Below are 22,745 nucleotides of genomic sequence, written 5' to 3'. Positions count from 1 at the left end.
GTTGCTTGCGCGTGTAGACGTAGCCTATGTGAGTTCGTGAGGAATTATGCAAAACCCCAAACTAGTCAAATTAACACTGTCCAAAAATAAATAGAAAAACTAGTTGACTAATTTTTTTTATTTCGAACTTCAGAATTTCCTCATCCTTTTCTGATCTACCTGGCTACATCTACTCTACTTGAAAGAAGTCTTTCTGGAAGATATCTTTTGAAAGAGCTTCTTTCGAAAGAGTGCATTCACGCACAAAAAAGCAGATCAAAAGAGTGATGTGCACTTTCTATAGAGTGTGTCCTCACAATCCCCACTCTTTCGAAAGAACAAGCCACGGTTTGAAAAATCAGGCCCCAAGAGGACTGCTCTTTCGAAAAAAGGCCTGTGGAACTCCTACACACATTTTATTTCAACAGAAGTTTTCAAAAGGGGGCGCTTTTCCTGAAATGGGAAAGGAAGAGCGATTTCAAAAGGAGTGCTTCATTCTTTCAATGTACTTTCGAAAGAAGGCTTTTTATGTGTAGCTCTTCAGCTGCATCTTTCAAATGAACACCCTTCTTTCAAAAAATCATTTGAACCAACATGCTAGTGTAGATGCAGCCCCTAAGTTTTCAGCAAATACTGTGAAGACCAAACTATGTTTTCTTTACCTGACACACAGTCTGCATCTAAGGTTGGATTATTTGCTTTATGAAACATTTCATCATTGTGATGCTGTCAGTTGAAGGGTCCCCAGAGTGATAGTGAACTTGGAAGGGCCTACCTAGGGCTTGACCCAGACTCACTGAGAATCTTTGCGTCCACTTCATGTGTTTTTTGGATCAGACCCCTGGTAGGCAAACTTTCCAGTTCAAAAGAGCTTAACTGAAGGTGGACATTTGTTTGCTCTCTTGAAAGTACCTTTGAGTGATCCTAGTTTTAGTGATGCATCGAAACAGGAATGGGCCTACATGAAAATAGAAATCTGAAATGAACAGCCTCCAAAATAGGAATTAGCAGATCAACTTGAAGGACGTTTGTCCATTTTTGAGAGCCAGGTTCACAATTCTGAAATGTTTGTGTAGAATTTCTTTGGCTCTGGTTTCTGACTGGAATCAGAACTGGAACTGTCAAAATCCCATAAGAGGGGCAGATTGCTGAGGGTTCCTTATTGGAAGATGAAGTGCCAGAAATTTAATTACTGAGTTGAGCAAGACAGTTATCATGGAGAAGCTCAGTAGGGTAAGCTTGTTTAGATAAGTTTCAGATAAGCTGTCAGATATTTGCATTTCTGAACCAAACCCAAGCCCTAGCACATAGACACTATGGTGAGTGAGGCTATATGAATTCTTCGGTTTTAGCACTATTCTATATGACATGGAAGCAATTTTTAATCAAGAGCCTCAGCTGGTGTAATTGGAGGGAGCTCCATTAAAATGGATGGTGCCATGCTGATTTACACAACCTGCCAGTCTGGCCCTTTGTGTTTTGGTAACAGTTCTTAAGTATTTAATAACTCTGCCCATTGTTGATTCTGATGGCTGAAGTATTGGTACTCATTTATTCCAGGAAATTTACCAGTGGTGTGGCTCAGCATGCAATAAATACGAGCGTCTGAAGGCTACTCAAGTTGCTGTTGGCATTCGGGACAATGAGAGGAATGGAAGATCTCAGCTACTTGTTGTAGAAGAAGGAAGTGAACCACATCATCTTATAAAGGTATTGTGAATATATTGCTAGTTCTCATGTACAGGTATCCAGACTTTTGGGCATGTCCTGACACCACACTACTTCACTCAGGGTATGTCATCAGATCCCCTAATCTGAAGCCAGTCTTTACATAGAGGAGATCTCCCCCCTCACTCCAGCAACTTCATTTCTCCGTCATAAGAGTGCTGTACACACACCACCTGCTAGATGCTCTTCCTCCTGAGTCACGATGGAACTAGCGTCCCAGCATAGTGCTATGAGATCATTTAATCCCTTTAAGTGTGGCCATTCATGGGCCCTTGGGCAAAGGAAGAACATTAGCCCTAATGCCCTGAACAAATCCCAGTTGAATAATTACATTGTACAAGCATAAATTCACCCAGCAGTTTCCCTAACAAAGCTATTCATTTCCTTTCCTAAATAAGCAATACTATGATATGGCTTGGTCTTATGTTCTTTCAAGTCAATGGCAAAGTTCCCTCACTGGTGCAGGTTCAGAGCTATAGAGTTGTGAGGAGGTGGATGGAGGGGAGAGATGGATGAAGGGAGTGCCCTGACAACCTTGTGAGTGAGCTTGTGAAGGCAACATAACAAACTGAAAGAGTTGGGTGGGGTGGGGGGGTCATTGTTTTGAGACATCACAGCTACTAGAAACAGCGTTGTGCTATGGAGCTAACCCATGGGGACTTCAGTAAGTACCTTTTTATTATATATGGCAAAAGATTTTTGTTTTCCTACACAGAGGTATTTAAATAATAAGGCAGACTCTGAATACAGTTATATATGAAAAGAGTCATCTGAGACAGTTCTTGTCTACATTATGGGGACTGTATTGGGTGTACAGTGCTGCAGCTATTCCAGCATAACCCAAGATGTAGTTTCAGTCTATACCAATGGAAGAGGCTGTTCTGTCACTGTAGTAACATCACCTCCCAGAATGACACTAGCTTGGCTGATGGAAGTATACTTCTGTTGACCCTGCTTTGTCTGCACTAGGAGTTAGGTCAGCATAACTACGTTACTCTGGAGTTTGGATTTTTTAAACTCCAAATTGAAGTACCTATGTGTCAACCTCAGTTTTAAATGTAGGACAGGCCTCAGGGCTTGTCTACGTTGGAAATGCTACAGCAGCACAACTGCAGTGTTGCAGCTATGTTGCTGTGGTGCTTCTGTGTAGACATGACTTCTGCTAGTGGGAGGGGATCTTTAATTGGGGTAGCTGGTAGCTCAATTCATGGAAGAATTTTCTCTAGCAAGATCTACACTGAGGGAACAGGGCTGGGGCTGGGATTAATTACATTGCTAAGAGGTTTAATATAGCCTCAGTCTTTTTTTCATTTAAGCACTGAAAGTGTTTGCCATTACGGGCTGGTTCCAGCAGAGTTTTCTAGTATTTGGGATATCACAGAATTATGCATTCCTGAGCATCGCAACAGAGCAGGTGCGTGACACTTCATCAGGGCCCTATATACTATGTATGCAGACCTAAGCAAGTTGGAAAATCTGTGTGTTTGGTGGGAGGGAGAGGTGAGAGTATTGCTTTAGAGGGGGAACCCTTTAAAAATAAACTTTAGTCCATTTCAACCAGCTCTAGAGTAGATTTTTAAAAAATCTGTTCAAGTAAGGAGAGGTTTGTAATTTTTCCTTCTGAAAAGTCACACCCATATATTTCCTCCTGCCTCCCACCCCCCACCCCCATTCTGAATTTTCAGTAGCTCAAAAATATTGACCCACATTGTGATCGGGTTCCTGTTCACATACTAATTTCCTAACATAGAATTATAGAATGCTAGGACTGGAAGGGACCTTGAGAGGTCATCAAGTCCAGCCCCCTGCCCTCATGGCAGGATCAAGTACTGTCTAGACCATCCCTGATAGTCATTTATCTAACCTGTTCTTAAATATCTCCAGAGATGGAGATTCCACAACCTCCCTAGTCAATTTATTCCAGTGTTTGACCACCCTGACAGGAACTTTTTCCTAATCTCCAACCTAAATCTCCCTTGCTGCAGTTTAAGCCCATTGCCTCTTGTTCTATCCTCAGAGGCCAAGAAGAACAAGTTTTCTCCCTCTTCCTTATAACACCCTTTTAGATACTTGAAAACTGCTATCATGTCCCCCAGCCACTTAATCTTTTTTCCAAACTAAACAAACCCATTTCTTTCAGCCTTTCTTCATAGGTCATGTTCTCTAGACCTTTGATGATTCTTGCTGCTCTTTTCTGGACCCTTTTCAATTTCTCCACAACTTTCTTGAAATGTGGCACCCAGAACTTGGCCAAGTACTCTAACTGAGACCTAACTAGTGCAGAGTAGAGCAGAAGAATAACTTCTCATGCCTTGTTAACAACACACCTGTTAATGCAAAAAAATTGTTTTTAACTAGAAGATACACCTCTCAGAGATGGAAGGGACCTCAGCAGGTCATCTAGTCTAGTCCCCTCCCCTCTTTGCAGGACAAAGTGCTATCCCTAGTACTTATTTGCCCTAATCAGCCCCCTTTGGGATTGAACTCACAGCCCCAGGTTTAGCAGGCTAATGGGCAAACCACTGAGCTATTCCTCCTGCGTCAACAACCTGCTCCTAAAATATCAAATACCACCTCAAATACCAAATGCTGGTATTTATTAATCTTTCCAAACTAGTTTTTTCCACTCAGTCTTTTCTTTAAAAAAAAAGTAAAAGAAAAAAAGGAAAAGGAGCTAAAGGTCTAACATAAAATAATTCTTCAATAAAATGGAACAGGCACATTTAATTTCTGTTTCCCACGCACCCCGTTCTCTGCATGAAGCAATACTAATGGAGTGTGCATGAAGACTATGCTTCTGTTGCACCACTCTTTGTCATGCTCATTGTAAATCATAGCTGCTCAAGTCAAATACAGCAGCAAATGAGGCATACTGGCTCCTTTACATGATTGATTAGTGCTGTAGTAAAAGTCATGGCTTTAGTTAACTCTGTGTGTTTGCCCCTGAGTGGAATTGCTAGAGAGGTAAGTTGTGTAGGCTGTCTCAGATGCACTTCACAAAGCAAGAAGCCTTTAAGGCAAGGTCTGTGCTATAGAATCACTCTGTAACTGTCATGCAGGGTTGTAGATAGTGACATAGTTATACCAGTCTGTGATAATGATGGAGAGAGAGCCACGTTAGTTTGTATTCTATCAAAACAAAACAGCAGTCATGCAGCACTTTAAAGGCTAACATAATAATTTATTGGGTGATGAACTTCATGGGACAGACCCACTTCTTCAGATCATAGCCTAGCCAGAACAGACTCAATATATAAAGCACAGAGGACCAAAAATTGTTATCAGAGTTGACAAATCAGAAAAATTGTTATCAAGGTTGACAAATCAGAAGAGCAGTGGGATGGCGGGTGGGGGAAGAGACAGGGTTTGTGGGGTGGGGAAGTTAAGAGTTAGATATAACACTAAATAGTGACAGAGAGATAGCTGTGTTAGTCTGTATTCTAACAAAACAAAAAAGCAGTCATGTAGCACTTTACAGACTAACAAAATAATTTATTAGGTGACGAGCTTTCTGGGACAGACCCAATTCTTCAGATCTAAAACATCAAAGTATGTGAAAGAGTCCTTATAATGGGTCAGGTGATTGCCATCCCTGTTCAAATCACATGTTAACGTGTCGAATTTGAATATGAATAAAGTTCTGAGCATTCTCTCTGTAGACCATGGGTGTCCAACCTTTTGGCTTGCCTGGGCCGCACTGAGTGAAGAGGAATTGTCTTGGGCCACATATAAAATATATAATATAGTTAATGTATATAAATCACATAATAATGTTAACAGTTTACGATCTTGTGGGGCCGCATTACTAGCTGTCCAGGGCTGCATGCGGCCCATGGGCCGCGTGTTGGACATGCCTGCTGTAGACAGTTGTTAAAGTCTCTTTTCAGTAGAACACAAACTTTCAGGTATTTAACAGAATGGCCCACTCCATTAAAGTGTCAGCCCAGGGAGGCCTGGCTCCAGAACTGTACCAGCTGTTCTAGCTCATGCTGCTCTCAGGCCCCACTGCTCCAGGGGAGGGGCAGGATGGCCCCTGCACTCACCAGAAGTGACACGGCACTGACAGTGCAAGGTGGCAGTGCTGGGGGGCGGGGTGCCTGTGACCCCTCATGTATACCCCCATCCCTCCATGCATCATCACTGCTGCTGTTGTGAGGGAAGTGGCCTGGCCTGGGGCCAAGGAAGGTGTCACCCATTTCCCTAAATGAATTGTTGGGGGAAAAGTGAGTTTCTCCTGATCCCATCCATACCAAAATGAAACACCTGAGGGTGTTTTCTGCCATGGAGATGGGCACGTCATGCTTCCCCTGGCTGGTGAACACTCACAAATAGCCTATCGTGGTAGGCTGATTTCTTGCTGATAAGCTGCCAGGCTGCTGCTGTACAAGTACATATTTGCAATGCAAATATAGGTGAAGAATTTACAACAGAAATGCTGCCTGGATTATAGGAATTAGTTGTTTGCCTCTTGGGGGAAATCCGTAACAAATTCAGGTCATGTACAGAGCCGTGCCTAGGCATACACAGAGTATGCAGCTGCGTAGGGCACCATTTTAACCCCCTGTGCTAGCACAGCCAGAGGACAATGCTGCCTCAAGCAGCCCCAGGCCCCTGGCTTCCACTCCACCCTGCTTCATGGCCCAGTCTCCTGGCCCTTTCATCACAACCCGTAGCTCCCCCTCTCTGCCCCAGCGACCGACTCCCTCAGTCCCCCACCTCCTGCTCTGACCGCTTTCCAGCACCGGTGGCCCCAATGTCCTGGCATCCTGCTCTGCCTGCCAGCCCTTAGCTCTGGCAGGAAGCACTACTTCCCCTTCCACCTGCTGCCCCACCAGCCTCCCTGTCCTGCTCCTGCCCCCAAACCCCTGAGCTTTGCAGAATTGCTGCCCTGGCGGGGCATGGGTACAGGTGCTCACATTTCACAGAGCACCCAAAGACATAAGGGCAGTGGTCCTGGTTATGTATTGTTCTGGTTTCGTTCACAGGAATAATTTTTTGTAGTTTGCAGAAATATTTTCAGATTGTTTCAATTGTGTGTTAGGGAAACTTTCCCCAGTCTCAGAAACATTTCAGGAGATTTCAGTGGGATTTGTTCTAAATCTTTTCAGATCTTTTGAAAATCTTAGTGAGTTGGTTTACTAGCAGTAGTGTTTTCTGCTCCCCTCCCCATTGGGCAAATTCTGCTGTTCATTCTGGCTACTGGTTACACTAGTAAGTTTTGCCTAGAAAACCCCGGTTTTGTTGACAAAACGGGTGGAACGTCCACACACAAAATGAGGTTTGTTGACAAAACTCAGCACGTTCGCTGGCAGCATTCTGCCTCTCAGCCATAAGGCATAAGGCTGCTGTTTGAAAGATTTTGTTGAGAAAAATCTGTGTGGATGCTCTGCGGGGCCTTCTCTCGACCGACAGCATCCAGAACAATGGGCAGCCCTGTCTGCTGTGCTGCTGGATGCCTGTTTTGTCAAGAGAGCAGCTGGGCAGCCTGGCCACTCTGTGGACAGCAGGTAGCTGTTCCAATTGGCTTTTGTGTGTGTCTACACTCTGTCGACAGAAGTTTCGTCGGGAAGTCTCTTCTGCCCGTGATTTCTGTCGACAGATTGCTGTAGTGTAACTGTAGTCTGTGGCAGAGATTGTATATTTACTTGAACAACAGTAGCATGTGACTTAATTGACCAATCACAAGCATGAATTTTTTCAATTTGTTCGGTGCTGATCAATTTATAGATTTAAAAAAAAAAAATCCCTTGAACACTGAATTAGGAAAAGGCCAGGTCTACACTTAAAATTTGTCAACATCTCTATGTTACTCAGTGTGGATTTTTCATACCTCTGAGTTTTGTAGCAATGTTACCTAACTGACAGTGACGGAGGTAAATGGAAGAATGTGTAAGTCAGCCTAACTATTGCCACTTGAGGAGAGGGTGTTCCTGCACTAACAGAAGAACCCCTTCTGTCACTGTAAGTTGTGCCTTCACTGTAAGGTTATGTTATGTGTCTACACTGAAAGGTTATGTTCACATTGTAATACTGTAGCTGTGCTGCTATGGACCCGGTATGATATACATGGCCTGAATTAGCTACGTTGCTCACTGTGGGCTATTCATATGGTTCTGTGATTGGATCTGATTCTCGGTTGCTGCGGGGGTGATCAGGGCACAAATATGGAGAAATACACTACCTTTTCATCCTTAGCAGCCCTACCTGCAACAGTTGATTTAATCTGTTGGCTGTATTTCACCCACTGCATTTTGCTTTTTCTTCCCATCACTCGCCCTGGGGGGAGCAACAGAGAGAAACTCTGGTATTGTCCTTTTCTGCTTCTGCTTTCCCTGAAGGAAATCAAAAAGACTATGTTCTGTGAGGGTGAAAATTGGAAAAGCTCCACTGAAATAAATGGAGCTACTGTAACAATAATTTTACACAATAAATACAGTGGCCTTGTGTGCTCAGCAGAACGAGGGAGGGGACTGCCCCCTCTCATGTTTTTATCACAAGTCTCAAGATATTTGGCACTTTTTCTTAAGTGTCAAACAAAACAAGTAATTTTCTAGTCCTGATGATTTCAGGGAGAACATTAGTGTATCAATTTTAAAACACTAAAGGCAAATAAAAAGCACTCCAAAATGATTAGTTTAATAATTTCATTATTTGTGAGAAGTATGTAGACTCGTTCATGTTTAACTTTGGGTGGGCAATAACGTGAGGACAGTCAGACTTCCTTAGATATGGGTTATTTTCCCATTCTTCAGCCTGTGGAGGGAGAGTCTTCTTTTTCAAAGAACAGTTTCATTTTTTCACTTGGCATCTTTTCCAAGTGAGAGACAATTCCCAGTAGATTCCGTCCAGCTCTAAATGTCAGGAAGATTGATTCCCCAGTCATTTAATTTGTTACCTTGTCATTTACCTTGGTGAGTGATAGTGTGAGAAAAGAAACAGTCACATGTCAAAAATTAATATGTGTAAAAATATCTAGTAAACCATGTGGGCTAATACTCATCCCATCCATTACTCGGCAGTTGTAATGATATTCTAGTCACCTTCAGTTAGAATCCAGAACTCAATAATAAGAGCAATTATAACAAGTGCTCTTTTATGGCCTCTAGAACCTTGGTATTTTTTCTATCCCATTAAAAAAATATCAGAAGAGAAACTTTAGCCATTGCTCACTAGTGTTTCTCTGTCCTAACCTGGTCACACCAGGAGGTTGAAATAATCTCACATCGTTTCTTTTGAGCACTGATGATTTTGGTCCTGTGGAGAGTAGTTGGCAAGTTTGCTCTCTTGGTTCATGTTGCGCATTTCACAGAATTACCGTTGTGTGGGGCTGGAAAAGGAACCGCGAGGGTGTTTCTACACAGCAGTTAAAAACCTGCAGCTGCCCTTGCAAGCTGCCTAAGGCTTGTGGGTCTCAGGTTAAGGCTGTTTAATTGCAAGATAGATAGTCTCAGGCTGGGGCCTGGGCTCTAAATGCTGGTGAGGTGGGAGGGTTCCAGAGCATGTGCTGGAGCCTGAGCCCAAATGGCTACCTGGCACTTAAACAACCGTTCCACCTGAGCCACATGAACCAGAACCAGCTGGCAGGGCCCTGCTGCAGTGTCTAGCTGCGGTGTGTGGACATAACCGGAGAGATAATCTGTTACGGGTGTCTGGGTTGAGGCAGAGTCAAGCATCCCTATATCCTCAAATTACGGCTTTTATTGTCATCCATTTTTTTATACTTTTGAAGAGAGAAGAATTTTAGTGAAAGTATGAAATGGTCATAGTTATTGTGCCAGAAATTCTTTGTAGTAAGAATGTCTTCATAGGAAACTAAAGTCTTATTTACCTGGGGAAACTTTTCTGGCTTTGCTATGGCTGTTTTGGTACATGGATACACTATTATATAATAATAGTGTTTTTATTCTGGAAGAGAATCTCTGCTCCCCTATAGCTGACCTGAGAAATTTCCCTATGTACACAAGGCCTCAGGGTTTGTTTGTTTTTTTTTTTTTTCGTAAAAACAGAGTAAGGGTTATGTCTAGAGTACAAGTGCTGCTGCAACCCTGCTCTATTATAGATGCTGGCTACAGTGATGGAAGGGTTTATCCAGTACTCTAGTAAACCCACCCCTTTGAGAGGCAGCAGCAAGGTACCCAGAATCCATCAGGGGAGTCTACGTGGGCGGATAGACCAGCTTAACAATGTTTCTCCTAGGAGCAGCTTTTCACACCCTGAGCAATGTAGCTAGGTCAGCCTAAGCTTCAGGTGTGTAGACCAGGCCTAAATAACTGTATTAACTCCTCTTTGAGCCAGTTAAGACAGTCCCCTTTTTGAGGCTAGCTACATCTACACTTGCAGAGCTTTTGTGCTCTGTTTCACTCGTGATAGAAAACCAGTAAAAGAAAGGGGCAGGTTTGTGCAGTCACTTACTTCCACAGGCATCGGAGAGTGTTTGTCTGCCCTACTTCTATGGCTGTGGAGAGCAGCACCCTCAGGGGAGCTATCCCACAGTGCACCTCTCCCCATTTTTTCCATGATAGGCCTGATGAGGAGGGGCAGTGATCCTGAGTCTCTGCACAGCCCCCTTTCTGCAAACACCGATCAGCGGTATTAGCTCACCATTTCTGCAAGCAGGGGATTGTTAGGTCAGTGGCACAGGCGTTGTCACCTGGCCTGATAAGTGAACGCTTGCCACGAAATTAGGAAGGGGGATTTCAAAGTTCCCAGGGCTGTACAGAGGGAAGAGCAGATGTCTGGTTACTTGGTCTCTGCATAGTAGAAGTGCTGCCTAGTGTGGTCAGCTAGGCATTGTGGAATATCCTGCAGTGGTGAAATGCTCAAAACCAGCAAGGATATATTTTCACTGACACATCACCACGAAAGCATCACCCGTAAAAGTGCTGTGCCTCTAGTGGGGGTGGTTTTCTTGTTATGGTAAAACTGCTGATTGTTTTCTGCAGTCATAGGCAAGTATAGATGCTCCCTGGTTTTCTGGCCAAAAAAGGGACTTTCCACTTGAAATGGCAAATGAAGCTGTGCTGGGAGAGTGAGACATTGGTTAGTAACGGAGGGGTAGCTGAGTTAGTCTGTATCTTCAAAAACAACAAGAAGTCTTGTGGCACCTTATAGGCTAACAAATATTTTGAAGCATAAGCTTTCGTGGGCAAAGGCCCGCTTCATCAGATGCATGAATGGGGTGTGTGGAGGGCGGGGAGGTATTTAGAGGAGAATTTAAAGAGGGGGTCTCAGTAAAGGGGAGGGCTAGAGCTGACCAGGTCTAGTCAGTCAGGGTGGGTATGGCCCATTATTGGCAGTTTAATGTGGATTTGTGAACATGAAGAGAGGAGAAATCAAGTCAGTTCAGTCAGGGGGGATGTAGCTCACTGACGGTTGCTAATGTGGAGGTGTGAACATCAAGAGCACAGAAACTGCTTTTGTAATGGGCCAACTACTCCCAGTCTCTGTTCAGTCTTTGATTGATGGAGTCAATTTTGTTTAGGATGAGACTGATTGGTAAACTTTAATGTAGCTCAGTGGTTAGAGCACTGGCCTTGTAAAGCAAGGGTTGTGAGCCCAATCCTTGGGGGGACCTTTTAGGGGTCTGAGGATGATGCTTGGTTCTGCTCTGAGGACAGGGGACTGGACTTGATGACCTCTTAAGGTCCCTTCCAGTTCTATGAGATAGGTATATGTAGGCGTATCCCTATTAAGAAATGTGCATGAATGTGCATATAGGATTTGGTCATGTTTCAACAGAGCTCTGAGGGCAAGGGCACAAACCACCCATGCTTCAGGGCATGACAGTGTTATTTCTGAGACAGACTCAAAACCCAGAAGACAGACAAAAAGAGCCCAAATTTATAATTATTCAAAAATCTCATGCCCTGTAGACTAATCTCACAGGCTGTGTCTACACATGCCCCTTCCTTTTGAAAGGGGCATGTTCATGCCGGGTTCAAAAGATGCTAATGAGGCACTGCAATGAATATTCAGCACCTCATTAGCATCTTTCAAACCTGCTCATTAACATGCCCCTTTCGAAAGGAAAAGGCACGTGTGGACACAGGGACAATGTTTGGCAGTCCTGCTCAGGATTCATGAGGGCTTGGTATTGTTGTTCCTGGTTCCATTGGAAAGTTGGTAATCTCCCAACAAACTCTGGGGCTGGTGCTCCGTTTTCTCGTGTGTGTGAACACATTTCCCTTGAGGGGATGTATGTAAATTATTTAAGAATTAGCTTGTTTTACCGCTTTCACAATTGTGCAATAGAAGGCACATAGACAACTTTTATTAATCCCTTTCCCAGAAAGGTTAATGGTGTGGTGTGGTTTTTTTTTTTTTTTGGTTTTTTTCCCCTTTTCTCTGTGACATCTTGATAAGGAAGCATATCTTGAAAAGCTGAGACTTTCTAAAATAAGCTTTGTCAATCACATGTCATTGTGTCATAAAGCTTAGGAACATCTGAGCTGTGAATAAATATTAGAAATGAAGGTGTGAAAATGGTGGGATCACTCTCCACAGCCGCATATAGCTGAACCTTTTTAACTGGAATGATTCTAGTGACAAGTAAAAGCCATACTATAAATTTTGATCAAGAAAATGGTGTGGATCAGATGTCATGCAAATAGGGTAATGATGCGCTACCCAAATTAAGCTATAATAAAGACAGCTGTGGAGACTATTTCTCAAGGGACTCAAATACTGTAAACACTGTTTTCAGTGCTTCGTAAAGCCTGAGGCTAAAAAAATGTGAAGAGAAGCCTGGGAATATCAACAGCAAGCAGATCTTACTCTTAGGCCATGTCTACACTTGGCCAAAATTTTGAAAGGGCTGTGCTAATAGCCAAATCAGAGAATACTAATAAGGAGCTGAAATGAATATTCAGTGCCTCATTAGCATGCTGCCAGCCATGGCACTTAGAAAGTCCTATGTTTCGATTGCACATGGCTCATCTGCATGGGGCCCTTTTTGAAAGGACCCTGCAAACGTTGAAATCCCTATTCCCATCAGCAGATAGGAATAAGGGGATTTTGAAGTTCCCAGGGTTCTTTTGAAAAAGACACCCATCTGGATGAGTTGCGCGGCAGCGAAATGCAGCAATTTTGAAGAGCTGCGGCCAACGACATGCTAATGAGGCACTGAATATGCATTTCAGCGCCTCATTAGTAATCTTTGAAATGGCCATTGACACAGCCTGTCTGTGCAGACACAGCCTGTCTGTGCAAGTTTGTTTTCAAACAGCCTCACTGGGGTGTGCATCCGCACAGCCACATACATGTTGGTGAGAGGGACGGGCTCTACAAACAGAGTCATTGAGCATAAAGGCCTAGACTCGCAAAGGTACTGAGGCACCAAACCACCAGGTTTAGGTGCCTGAGGCCCAGCCTCAGAGACCACAGTGACTCACAAAACTGCTCAGCTGCCACCTAACCCTGTAGGTGTTTCTGCTCCTTCAGCATCCACATTTTTGCAGTAAAAGGTCCTTCCTCAGGGCATGTATACTGCTGCCTCACTGTAGGTGAAGACAAGTGAAAGGACACCTTCCTCGTTCAGGGCCTGGCTGGGTAGGCATGCTCAGAAGCACTGGATTAGAACCCATTCATAACCTAAGAAAGTGATGGTGTTAGGCTTGCCAGTTGTTCAGTTTTTGACTGGAACCCCCAGGTTAAAAGGGACCCTGGCATCTCCAGTCAGCACCAGTTACCAGGCTGTTAAAAGAGGGATGGGCAGCAGTGTCCCCTTTAAACTGAGTGCTTGATTAGCCACCTAGGAGTAGTTCAAATGCCATCCAGCTGATTGGCAGAGCACGCACAGCCAGCAGCATGAGCTTCTGCTCGTGGAGCCCTTCTGCACGTGCCATGGTGCACATAACAAAATTTATTCTGCACATGGATGTTAAAAATTAGAAGGAACACTGATTGGCAGGCTCCCTACGTGGCTCTGAACAACTCTCAGGAAGCTACTGGCATGTCTGGCTCCTGGATGAATGGGTGGCTGTGCTGTCCCCACCCAGGGCACTGGCTCCACAGTTCCTTTTGGCCAGGAACCAATCGTGCTATACAGATGCTGTAGAGAAATCATTTGGCCAAATGCAATTGTGAAGTAGGAATAAGTAACTGTGGGAAAAAAAAAACAAAAACCAGTCAAGTAGCACTTTAAAGACTAGCAAAATGGTTTATTAGGTGAGCTTTCGTGGGACAGACCCACTTCTTCAGACCATAGCCAGACCAGAACAGACTCAATATTTAAGGCACAGAGAACCAAAAACAGTAATCAAGGAGGACAAATCAGAAAAAAAAGATCAGGGTGAGCAAATCAGAGAGTGGAGGGGTGGGGGGTGAAAGTCAAGAATTAGATTAAGCCAAGTATGCAGACAAGCGCCTCTAGTGACTCAGAAAGTTCCCATCCCGGTTTAAACCATGTGTTAATGTGCCGAATTTGAATATAAAAGCCAGCTCAGCTGTTTCTCTTTGAAGAACGGTGCAAAAGTTTTTTTTTCAGTAACACTATTCAACATGTGAGAAACAAGTTACTTCCCTGAAGAAACAGCCCTATATCAAAGAGGTGACAAGATTTAACATTTGCGAAGGAGAGATGAGATCTCATTAAGCCACCAAGAGATAGGACAGATGAAAACAGTGGAAATCATAACAGTTCCATTTGAGACCACTCACGTGCACCCAAATACACTTGGCCACCAGGCTTTGCTCCTGGCCCCGGCCACTAGCTCCCTGCTGCCTCTGGCCCACCAGTCCAGCTTTGCTCCCAACCTAGCTGCACTCCCAGTTGCTGGACTCTCCGCCACTGGAATCCCAGCTGGCTCCCAATCCCAGTCGCTGGAACCTTTGTTCTAGCAACATCTGTGGTCCTGCCCCTCCACGTGGCTGGAGCATCAATGCTAGCTCACTCTAGTATCTCTTTTATGGGGGTGAGGGCGAGAGCCCAAGCCTCACAGGCACAACTGGCCCACAGGTCATTGGTTCCCCATCTCTAGTAGAGAGAGTCATATGAGTGGAGCCCCAGAAGGATGTCACAAAGATGCTGTGTTTTACTCATCAGAACAGTTTTGTAAATGTCTTGCATGCAGCTGTTAAGAGACCTAAAAGATCCCAATGTACAGTAGGGTCTCAACATTCGCAAGGGTTCTGTGTTCAGGGTGCTCCCTGCCCTGGCGCCCTGGAGAAGCCGTGACAGCCACCAGCACTCTCAGCCCTGGAGCCCCTGGGAACCCATGGCAGCTACTGGCACTCCCGGCTCCGGAGCCCTGGGGAAGTGAGGCTGCTTGTGAATAACTGAATTTGCGAATGTGGCAGTCGCAAATGTCGAGACCCTACTGTAACTATTTAACAACAAAAATCCAACCACTAAAAAATACATTGAAACAACATTTTTGACTAAATTTGATCTTACAAGAACCAGGAAATTCTGAAGGTGAAAAATAAGTTACTTCAGATTTTCAGACATATATAGCTCTGTAATATAACACTGAGGTATCTAGTTTTCTTAAACACTGGTGGAATGGGGAAATATGAGGAAGGTAGTTCCTTGTTTGATGCAAAAAGGTACAGCCCCTTTGGTTTCAGTGGAAATTTGTCTGTTTACACATGCTGAGAACTTGGCCCAGATTTTCAACCACTGAGAACTCTGAATTTCCCTTTTCTCTGTATGTGTTTAAAGGCAGACATCTGATCTAATGATATCCGAATGCAGCTTTGGGTGCTTGGATAATTAATAAATGAAGTAAAAAAGGTTGTTGCGTTATGTTCTTGGCTGCTCCAATCATCTGCCCAAAAAAAAGTGAACTTAAGGACAGGTGCATACTAACAGAACCTTCAGGCCAAAATAATATTCGTAATGGGAATCTGTTTACTTTCAAAATAATTGATGGGGTGCTCTTTACAGTCCATTCCCTTCAGCCCAGCAGTAGTCGTTCAACAATGCTGTCCAATGTGGATCAGACTGGTTTTTAGCCATGGGCTTGCATTGTGAGCTATGGAAAACTAAACACCCTAGCAGCACTTCTGGGAGGGATTGTGCCTTAGAAGGTCCAGGTCAGATTGGCGGTGTCTTGGTGGAGGGGTTTGGTTTTCTCTGCAATTTAGGGTGTGCTAGGATCATCTGCATACATCTCACTGATTGAAGTCACTGCTACTGCAGGAGCCTTGGGCATTGGTGTACCTCTGTTCCTCCTGATCTCTGCCTGCGGCATTCAGTAGCTGAGTCTCTGAGGCATGTAATTCTGTAATATTTTGTTCTAGTTCTGGCTGTTGCTTGTTGACTTTAGTGTGTGGGTGCTGGAAGGTGTCAGTCCCCTGTGATGCACGGGATGTCCTACTAGCTGATCAGGTAGTCCCTTCTGGCCTTAAAAACTCTTTGTCTATGTCCTGCTGATGCTGTGCTGCAAACACTTTAATGGGGGGGCGGTGTCCCTCAAACAGTTTTCCCCTCAGTTGAGGATACACGTGTCATTCTCAGGTAGAATGCTCTGGCAGTCCCTTGCCAAATCCCTCAATCCTGCCAGCTCCTTCACCCAATCTATTGATTCAGTTGTCCCCACCGTTCCTCAGTTATCAAGCTCACATTTGTCTTGGAGGTTCCTCCTGGGATCTCTTCCTCACGGTAGCAAATGAGCGCCCAAAACAGGGCTGGGAAAACTTTTTTTTTTCTTTTTTTTTTTTTTTTTGCCAGAGGGCTACACCTCATTATGGAAATTGTAAGGAGGGATATGAATGCTCGTGAAATTGGGGTGGGGTGTGAGAGGATGCTCTGGGATGGGATTGATGAAGGGGAAGGAGGAAAAGGGCTAGGGCAGGGTTTTGGGCTGTGGGGAGGGCAGGGATGTAGGCTCTGGGTGGTGCTTACCTCAAAGAGCTCCCAGAAGCTGCAGCACCTCCCCATCCAGCTCCTGTGCAGAGACGTGAGTAGGACGCTCTGTGCACGGCTCTGTTCTCAGGTGTCACCCCCACAGATCCCATTGTCTGTAGTTCCCAGCCAGTCAGAGCTGCACATCTCGTGCTGCTCCCAGGACCCACATGGAACAGTGACATCCACAATAAGGGACAAGCACCCAACCCCCCTCCAAGGCAGGAACTCGAGGGCCAGAGTAAAAGGTCTGACAGCCAGACATGGCCCAAGGGCTGTAGTTTGCCTGCCCTGATCCAGCTACTTTGCTGGGAGTATGATTGTTATTTTAGTTGTCAGATGATGATCCGGAGGGGCTGGGTGCTGTTCAAACTGAGAGGAAAAAAGGCTCCCTGCCCCAAAGAGCTTATAGTCTATGCCAGTATTTCCCAAAGTGTAGTATGTGTACCACCTGTGGTAGTCGAAAGAATTTCATGGGGTACGTGGCACAAAATAAATGACTAAAAACCAGGAGCTAAGCACTGGGATGGCACTGGGTGGTGAGGTACCCTGATAAGGCTGAAGTCTTGAAAGGGGTAAATGCATGTTTTAAGTTTGGAAAACACTGGTCCATGGAATCCCAAGGAGGTCTTTCAGTGAGCTGAGGGGTGGGAGAGAGGGAAGAGCAGGTCCTTTCTGGGGGTGGGCTGTGTGGCTAGGTGGGAATTAGAACTCCAGCTCCTTGAAGTGTGATTATAACTTTCCACTGTGGACTATTTGAATATAATTCATTTCCCATGGTACCTGGCTCCTGAAATAGCTTGCTGAAGGGTAAAGTACACTTTAAGCATTCATGTTTAGACTGCAGTGGTGCTTACTGCATTTCTGGTTTATAATTTCCTCTCTCTGCTCCACAGGTAAATCTGGTGACTGTAGCAGTCATTTGTCTCAGATACAGTAAATGAATTTAATTTCATGTGTACAGTGTCTTTGTAAAGCCTAGGTATTTAGTAACATAAACCAAGGTTTGCAAATGGTGGAGCCTTACAATAGGTACCCAAATATGTAGCTTCGTTTTCACAGGTGTGAGGTGCCCACATCTCCCTTTGGACTAATGGGGCATTAGGGTTGGTCACCAAATCTGAAATGTAGGTTTTAGATGGGTAGCCACCACTCTGATTTAGATGCATAATGTTAGGGTCCTAAATCTGAAGATGTCTGCAAATGTCAGTGAGTCAGGGCATTTTCCAAACATGAACTGATGAAGTCTTTCCACACCCTTGGGAATAATACAATAATAATAATACTTCTAATAATACACTTTTTATTTATCCAGCAACAAAACATGTTTCTATCAAAGGCCCCAGACACAGTTTACTACTGTGTAAACAGCAACATATAGAGATTAAATATTTGCCCAAGGTCACAAAGCAAATCCAGAGTCTTGTTCTAGCAGCTCAGATCTACTCACTAAAAGACATCAGTATTGACATAGAGGGGAATTTATTCATGAAATATATGTAACATATAAAATCAGGTTTTAATATTGATTAAGAAAACGTAAAATAGAGAAGGGCTGCACCAAGTATTCCATAATATTTAATGATCCCTTCTGCAGAACAACTGACTCACCCTTATTACAAAGTTTTTGCACATAAATTTCTGGCAGACTTCAGGGAATATCACAAACCTGTTTTGGCTGGAGTGGGTGAGCAGAGAGAAGAGGGAGACAGCGTGGAAGGTGTGGGGCTGTCAGAAGCGGATCAGGAATAGAAGAAGCAGGGTTGGTGTATGGGTGTGGTCGCAGGCTGGGGAGCTTGCTTTCCCAATCAGCAGCTTCACCCAGCACCCATGATTTAGGTTGTTTCGTTGAAGCCAATGGGGCTTTGTTGATGTACAAAGTCGGTGGGAGTTTTGCCTGAGTAAGGAAGGTGAGATTGTATGAGGGGTGCAATACCTTTTGTAATGATGTCTGTTACTCAAACGTTAGGCAGGCCAGATTTTTCACACTTTGGTCCCTATGCACCTAAACATGAGTGAACTCAGTGGGAGCTGCGGCTGCTTACTACACCTGAAAAACACCCAAAGCTCTTAGACTATTGCCTAAATATGAATCTGGGTGCTTAACTCTTAGGCGCTCCCTCTGAAAATGTTTAGGCATAGAATATCATTACAGTCCACAATATTTATGTTCTTCTTTATGAAGAGCTCTATGATACCTGGTTGCAAAACCTGTAATTTCATATGATAGAAGAGCTCCCCAAAGCTTAGGTAGCTAAACTGCTTTCTGAAGTAATTCTACATTTCTGGAAGCACCTACAATTCAATTATAATGTGCTATGCTCGCATTCGTGCAGGTGAGAAAACCACTCATCTTTTCTCTGAGATCTTTCCTAGACAGTAACTCAGATGCTCACAAGACTGTCCTATTAGTCAGTTACAAGTACTTCCCCAAACCTTATAATTACAGATTAAGGGAGGTGGGGATGGCAGCTGCAGGCAGCTGGGCCATCATGTCCCGACAGATGCTGGTGGCAGCATCAAAGCGGAACATAAGTTGGTCCCAGGCCTGTGACTGTCACTCCAGGAGCTTCTTCATCCCCCAGAGGGCTGCATTGTGGTCCTTCTGGAGGTCCTCTTGCACCTGGCAATGGCCCCTCCGGCTGCAGGCCAGCACGAATGCTGGGGTGGGTCTGGCTCACCCTGGTCTTGAGGTAGTACTGGCTCAGCCCTCAGACAGTGCGGGTCAAGCTGTAAGGAAGACACAGAGGAGCAACGGTGAGTCATTCATGCAACAGAGCCCCTGAGGTCCTGCCCCCCCACCATGAGCAGCAACCAACACCCCACAAGCCAAGGGATGGGAATGTCCCAGGAATGTCCTGTGTGTGGCCATGTGTGGCCTGCACAATGGGCCCTGCTGCACAAGGGCTCCGTGGTGCTTCTGGGATGTTTCTGACTGCTGCGCTCTCAACCCCCAGGGCAGCCAAGAGGGGTGTCCGGCTGTAGAGGGCTTGCCTCATGGGTGGCGGGTGAGCCAGGAGCAGCCTGGCCCTCCCCAGGACCACCACACGCCCCTGCAGCTCACAGTGCTGGCTGCGGGAGTGGGTGCTGTCTTTCACCTGCGGGCATGCCTGTGTCTCCGGAGCTGCACTCCTCAGTGTGTCTGGGGTCAGATGTCACCCTTGTGGCTAGCCCTCTTCAAGCCATGACAGGTGCTGGGAGCCCCCCTGCTCCCCCCGGGGCCCAGGGCCCATCTAGCCTCCCATGATGCTGGAAGACTCCCTCCCCCCTCAGAATGTCCAGACTGGCTTTCTGTAGACAGATCTCTGTCGACAGAGGTGTTCTGCCTTGTGGGGAGCAGGATATGACTGTCGACAAAGGTGCTGAATTCTGTCGATTTACTGTCAACAGAATGCGCTTGGGAATCTGGGCGCTCTGCATGTTGACAACCCTCTAGGGTAGACATAGCCTGTGTGCTTTAATTATTAACCAGTTAGGTTGCTTTTACTGCATTATTAACCAATGGTAGTGGCAAAAAAATAATTGCAGCAATAAAATAGCAATATGTGGTCTGTCAGTTTCCATGAGATTTATATGCATAACTAATATTTCCTCTGTTCTACTGTGTAAATGCTGCTGTAGTAAATGAAAGAGCGAATTCACATTCCTGTAGCTCTTTCTCTTCATGTGGATAGCTAATTTTGCTCCTGAGCCAGAGAGCTCTGAGTAGGCACTCAGGGGGCTGGGCAGTTGCAGTGGTGTCTTAGGGCACAAATGTGGATGAGGAGCAAAAGTGCGCCCATAACCCGACTTGTCCCTCATAGTCTGGGACTGACATGGCTACAGCAACACTGCCCATAATAGCATAACAGATCCAGTCTAAGAAAGAGGTAAAGGAAGGTGGCAGGAGCCTATGCTCAGATATGGACTAAGGTATTTTGTCTTAATGCTGGGAGCACCACATTGCTAATAGTGCATAGAAAACACACAAACAGGTAGGGAGCATGTTTAAGGGACAAGGGAAGGATGCTTTTCTGACAGTGTGGCTTGCTTCCTCTAGCTCAGAGACCTCTTGGTGCCAGCTGGTAGAAGGCACAGAGATGCATGCGGGTTACAGGGTTTCCCTGGATCTTTTCACCAAAGCGTGTCACATAAGGTCTCTAATGGAACCTCTACAGCGCATCATCAGGGATCTACAACCCATCCTGGACAATGATCCCCCACTTTCACAGGCCTTGGGAGGCAGACCTATCATTGCTCACAGACAACCTGCCAACCTAAAACAAATCCTAACAAGCAACTATACACCGCACCACAGTCACTCTATCTCAGGGACCCATCCATGCAACAAACCTCGTTGCCAGCTCTGCCCACATATACACACCAGCAACATCATTACAGGACCTAACCGGATCAGCCACACCATTGTGGGCTCATTCAGCTGCACATCTACCAATGTAATTTATGCCATCATGTGCCAGCAATGCCCCTCTGCCATATACATCGGACAAACTGGACAGTCCCTACGTAAAAGAATAAATGCACACAAATCAGACATCAGAAATGGCAATATACAAAAACCCATAGGAGAGCACTTCAATCTCCCAGGACACACAGTAGCAGATTTAAAAGTAGCTATCCTGCAGCAAAGAAATTTCAAGAACAGACTCCAAAGAGAAATTGCTGAGCTACAATTCATCTGCAAATTCAATACCCTCAGCTCAGGATTAAACAAAGACTGTGAATGGCTGGCTAAATACAAAAGCAGCTTCCCCTCTCTTGGAGTTCACACCTCCAGATCTACTGATGACAATACAACTCAGCCTGCCTGACTGAGCTAACCTCGTTATCCCCAGCCTTACTCTGGCCTATTTATACCTGGCCTTGCAGATTTCCAGGACCAGCATCTGAAGAAGTGAGTTAACTCACGAAAGCTCATGCTCTAAACTTTTCTGTTAGTCTATAAGGTGCCACAGGACCCTTCGTTGCTCTACAGATCCAGACTAACACGGCTACCCCTCTGATAATGGAAGCTTGTGTCACAGTGATTATGATCATCATTGTGAGATGTATGTACATGCAATACATAAGGAGTTTTTATATGCACATCTGCACTGAAAATTATGTTCTTGAAGGCAGGTCACCAGAAGGTGATCCTCCTACTCCTCCTGTCAGGCAGGAGGAAAGAGATGCTTTTCTCTCTTGGGCTGGGTCTGATGTCCACTTTCCAGTGAAAGCCAATCTGTAGTCAGTGCTGAACTCTAGTCAAGCCTGTAAAAACTGATAAGAAAAAAGCCCACAGGAAACAACAACTAGGGTGGGGTGTGTGTGTGTGTTGAATTCTGTTTGCAAAGTAATGGATTTTTAGACAGTAAGTGTAGAGACAGAGGCAAAGTACTTTGTTCACCAAGGAAGTAACTGACGATGGGATTGCTTCATGCTTGGAAGATCACAGCCAAGCTTGGCTGCAACATGCTGGAAGGATTTGGGGTGAACCATAGGTGTTGAGACATGTGTCCCAGCAAATATAGGCTGTAGTATGTGTGGTACTTTACACCTAGAGCTTTGTTTACAGGCTTGCTAGCATTTGCACCACTTTTCTTTATTAAGAACATTTAAACTTGCTTCCACTATAAATAAATCTAAGCAGGGTTAATTCAGCAGTGAACTGGGCTGAGGTGTAATTGGTGAGCTGTGCCATACTTGGTGCCATACTTGTGCCATTCTCCATACTTGGGAGAAAAGCTCATCAGGTGACTCTCTGGGTGTTGAGTGGATTATGGGCTGCACATTGCAGGAGGGCTTGGGGTCTGCACAGAGAGATCATCGCTGGTAGAGGCCAGGAAGGCAGGAGTTCTGTGATGTTGTGGAGGGGGAGGGCAATTTCCTGTTACACTGCAAATTAGCAGGAGCTCTGTTCTCTTACATAAAATTTTTGAATTTTCCTTGTAATTCTAAGCAAATATTTGCTAAGAGGGTGGAAAATATTTTGGTCTCAGAAACCCTCATTTCTTTCCTGTGCTGTCCAGTTTTCTCCTCTTAGCAGCTGTGATGCACCAGGCTATGAGTGTATTACCCACCATAGCACCCCATGTTGACATTTGTTCTAAACATAGATATTTGTTTTTCTTTGTGAGTTAGCTGGAACAGAGTAACTTGCAAAACTGGAGTGCTAAAATCAAACTTTCTTTTGTGAGAGTTTAAATAGAATGCA

The 22,745-nt window shown here is 44.9% G+C and overlaps 1 protein-coding gene across 1 annotated transcript in view; it reads left to right on the top strand.

Moving 5' to 3' along the window:
- Positions 1-22,745, top strand: part of SCIN (scinderin) — an 87,672-nt gene that overhangs the window by 33,577 nt on the left and 31,350 nt on the right. The window contains exon 4 of the mRNA XM_074984673.1: positions 1,540-1,689. Coding sequence (XP_074840774.1) covers positions 1,540-1,689 — 150 coding nt within the window. The remainder of the gene's footprint in view (positions 1-1,539; positions 1,690-22,745) is intronic.

Source organism: Carettochelys insculpta, chromosome 2 (assembly GCF_033958435.1).
Source record: "Carettochelys insculpta isolate YL-2023 chromosome 2, ASM3395843v1, whole genome shotgun sequence".
Lineage (NCBI taxonomy): Eukaryota > Metazoa > Chordata > Testudines > Carettochelyidae > Carettochelys > Carettochelys insculpta.
Note: the sequence above shows the minus strand (reverse complement) of the source record. Positions and strands in the feature narration are given on the sequence as shown.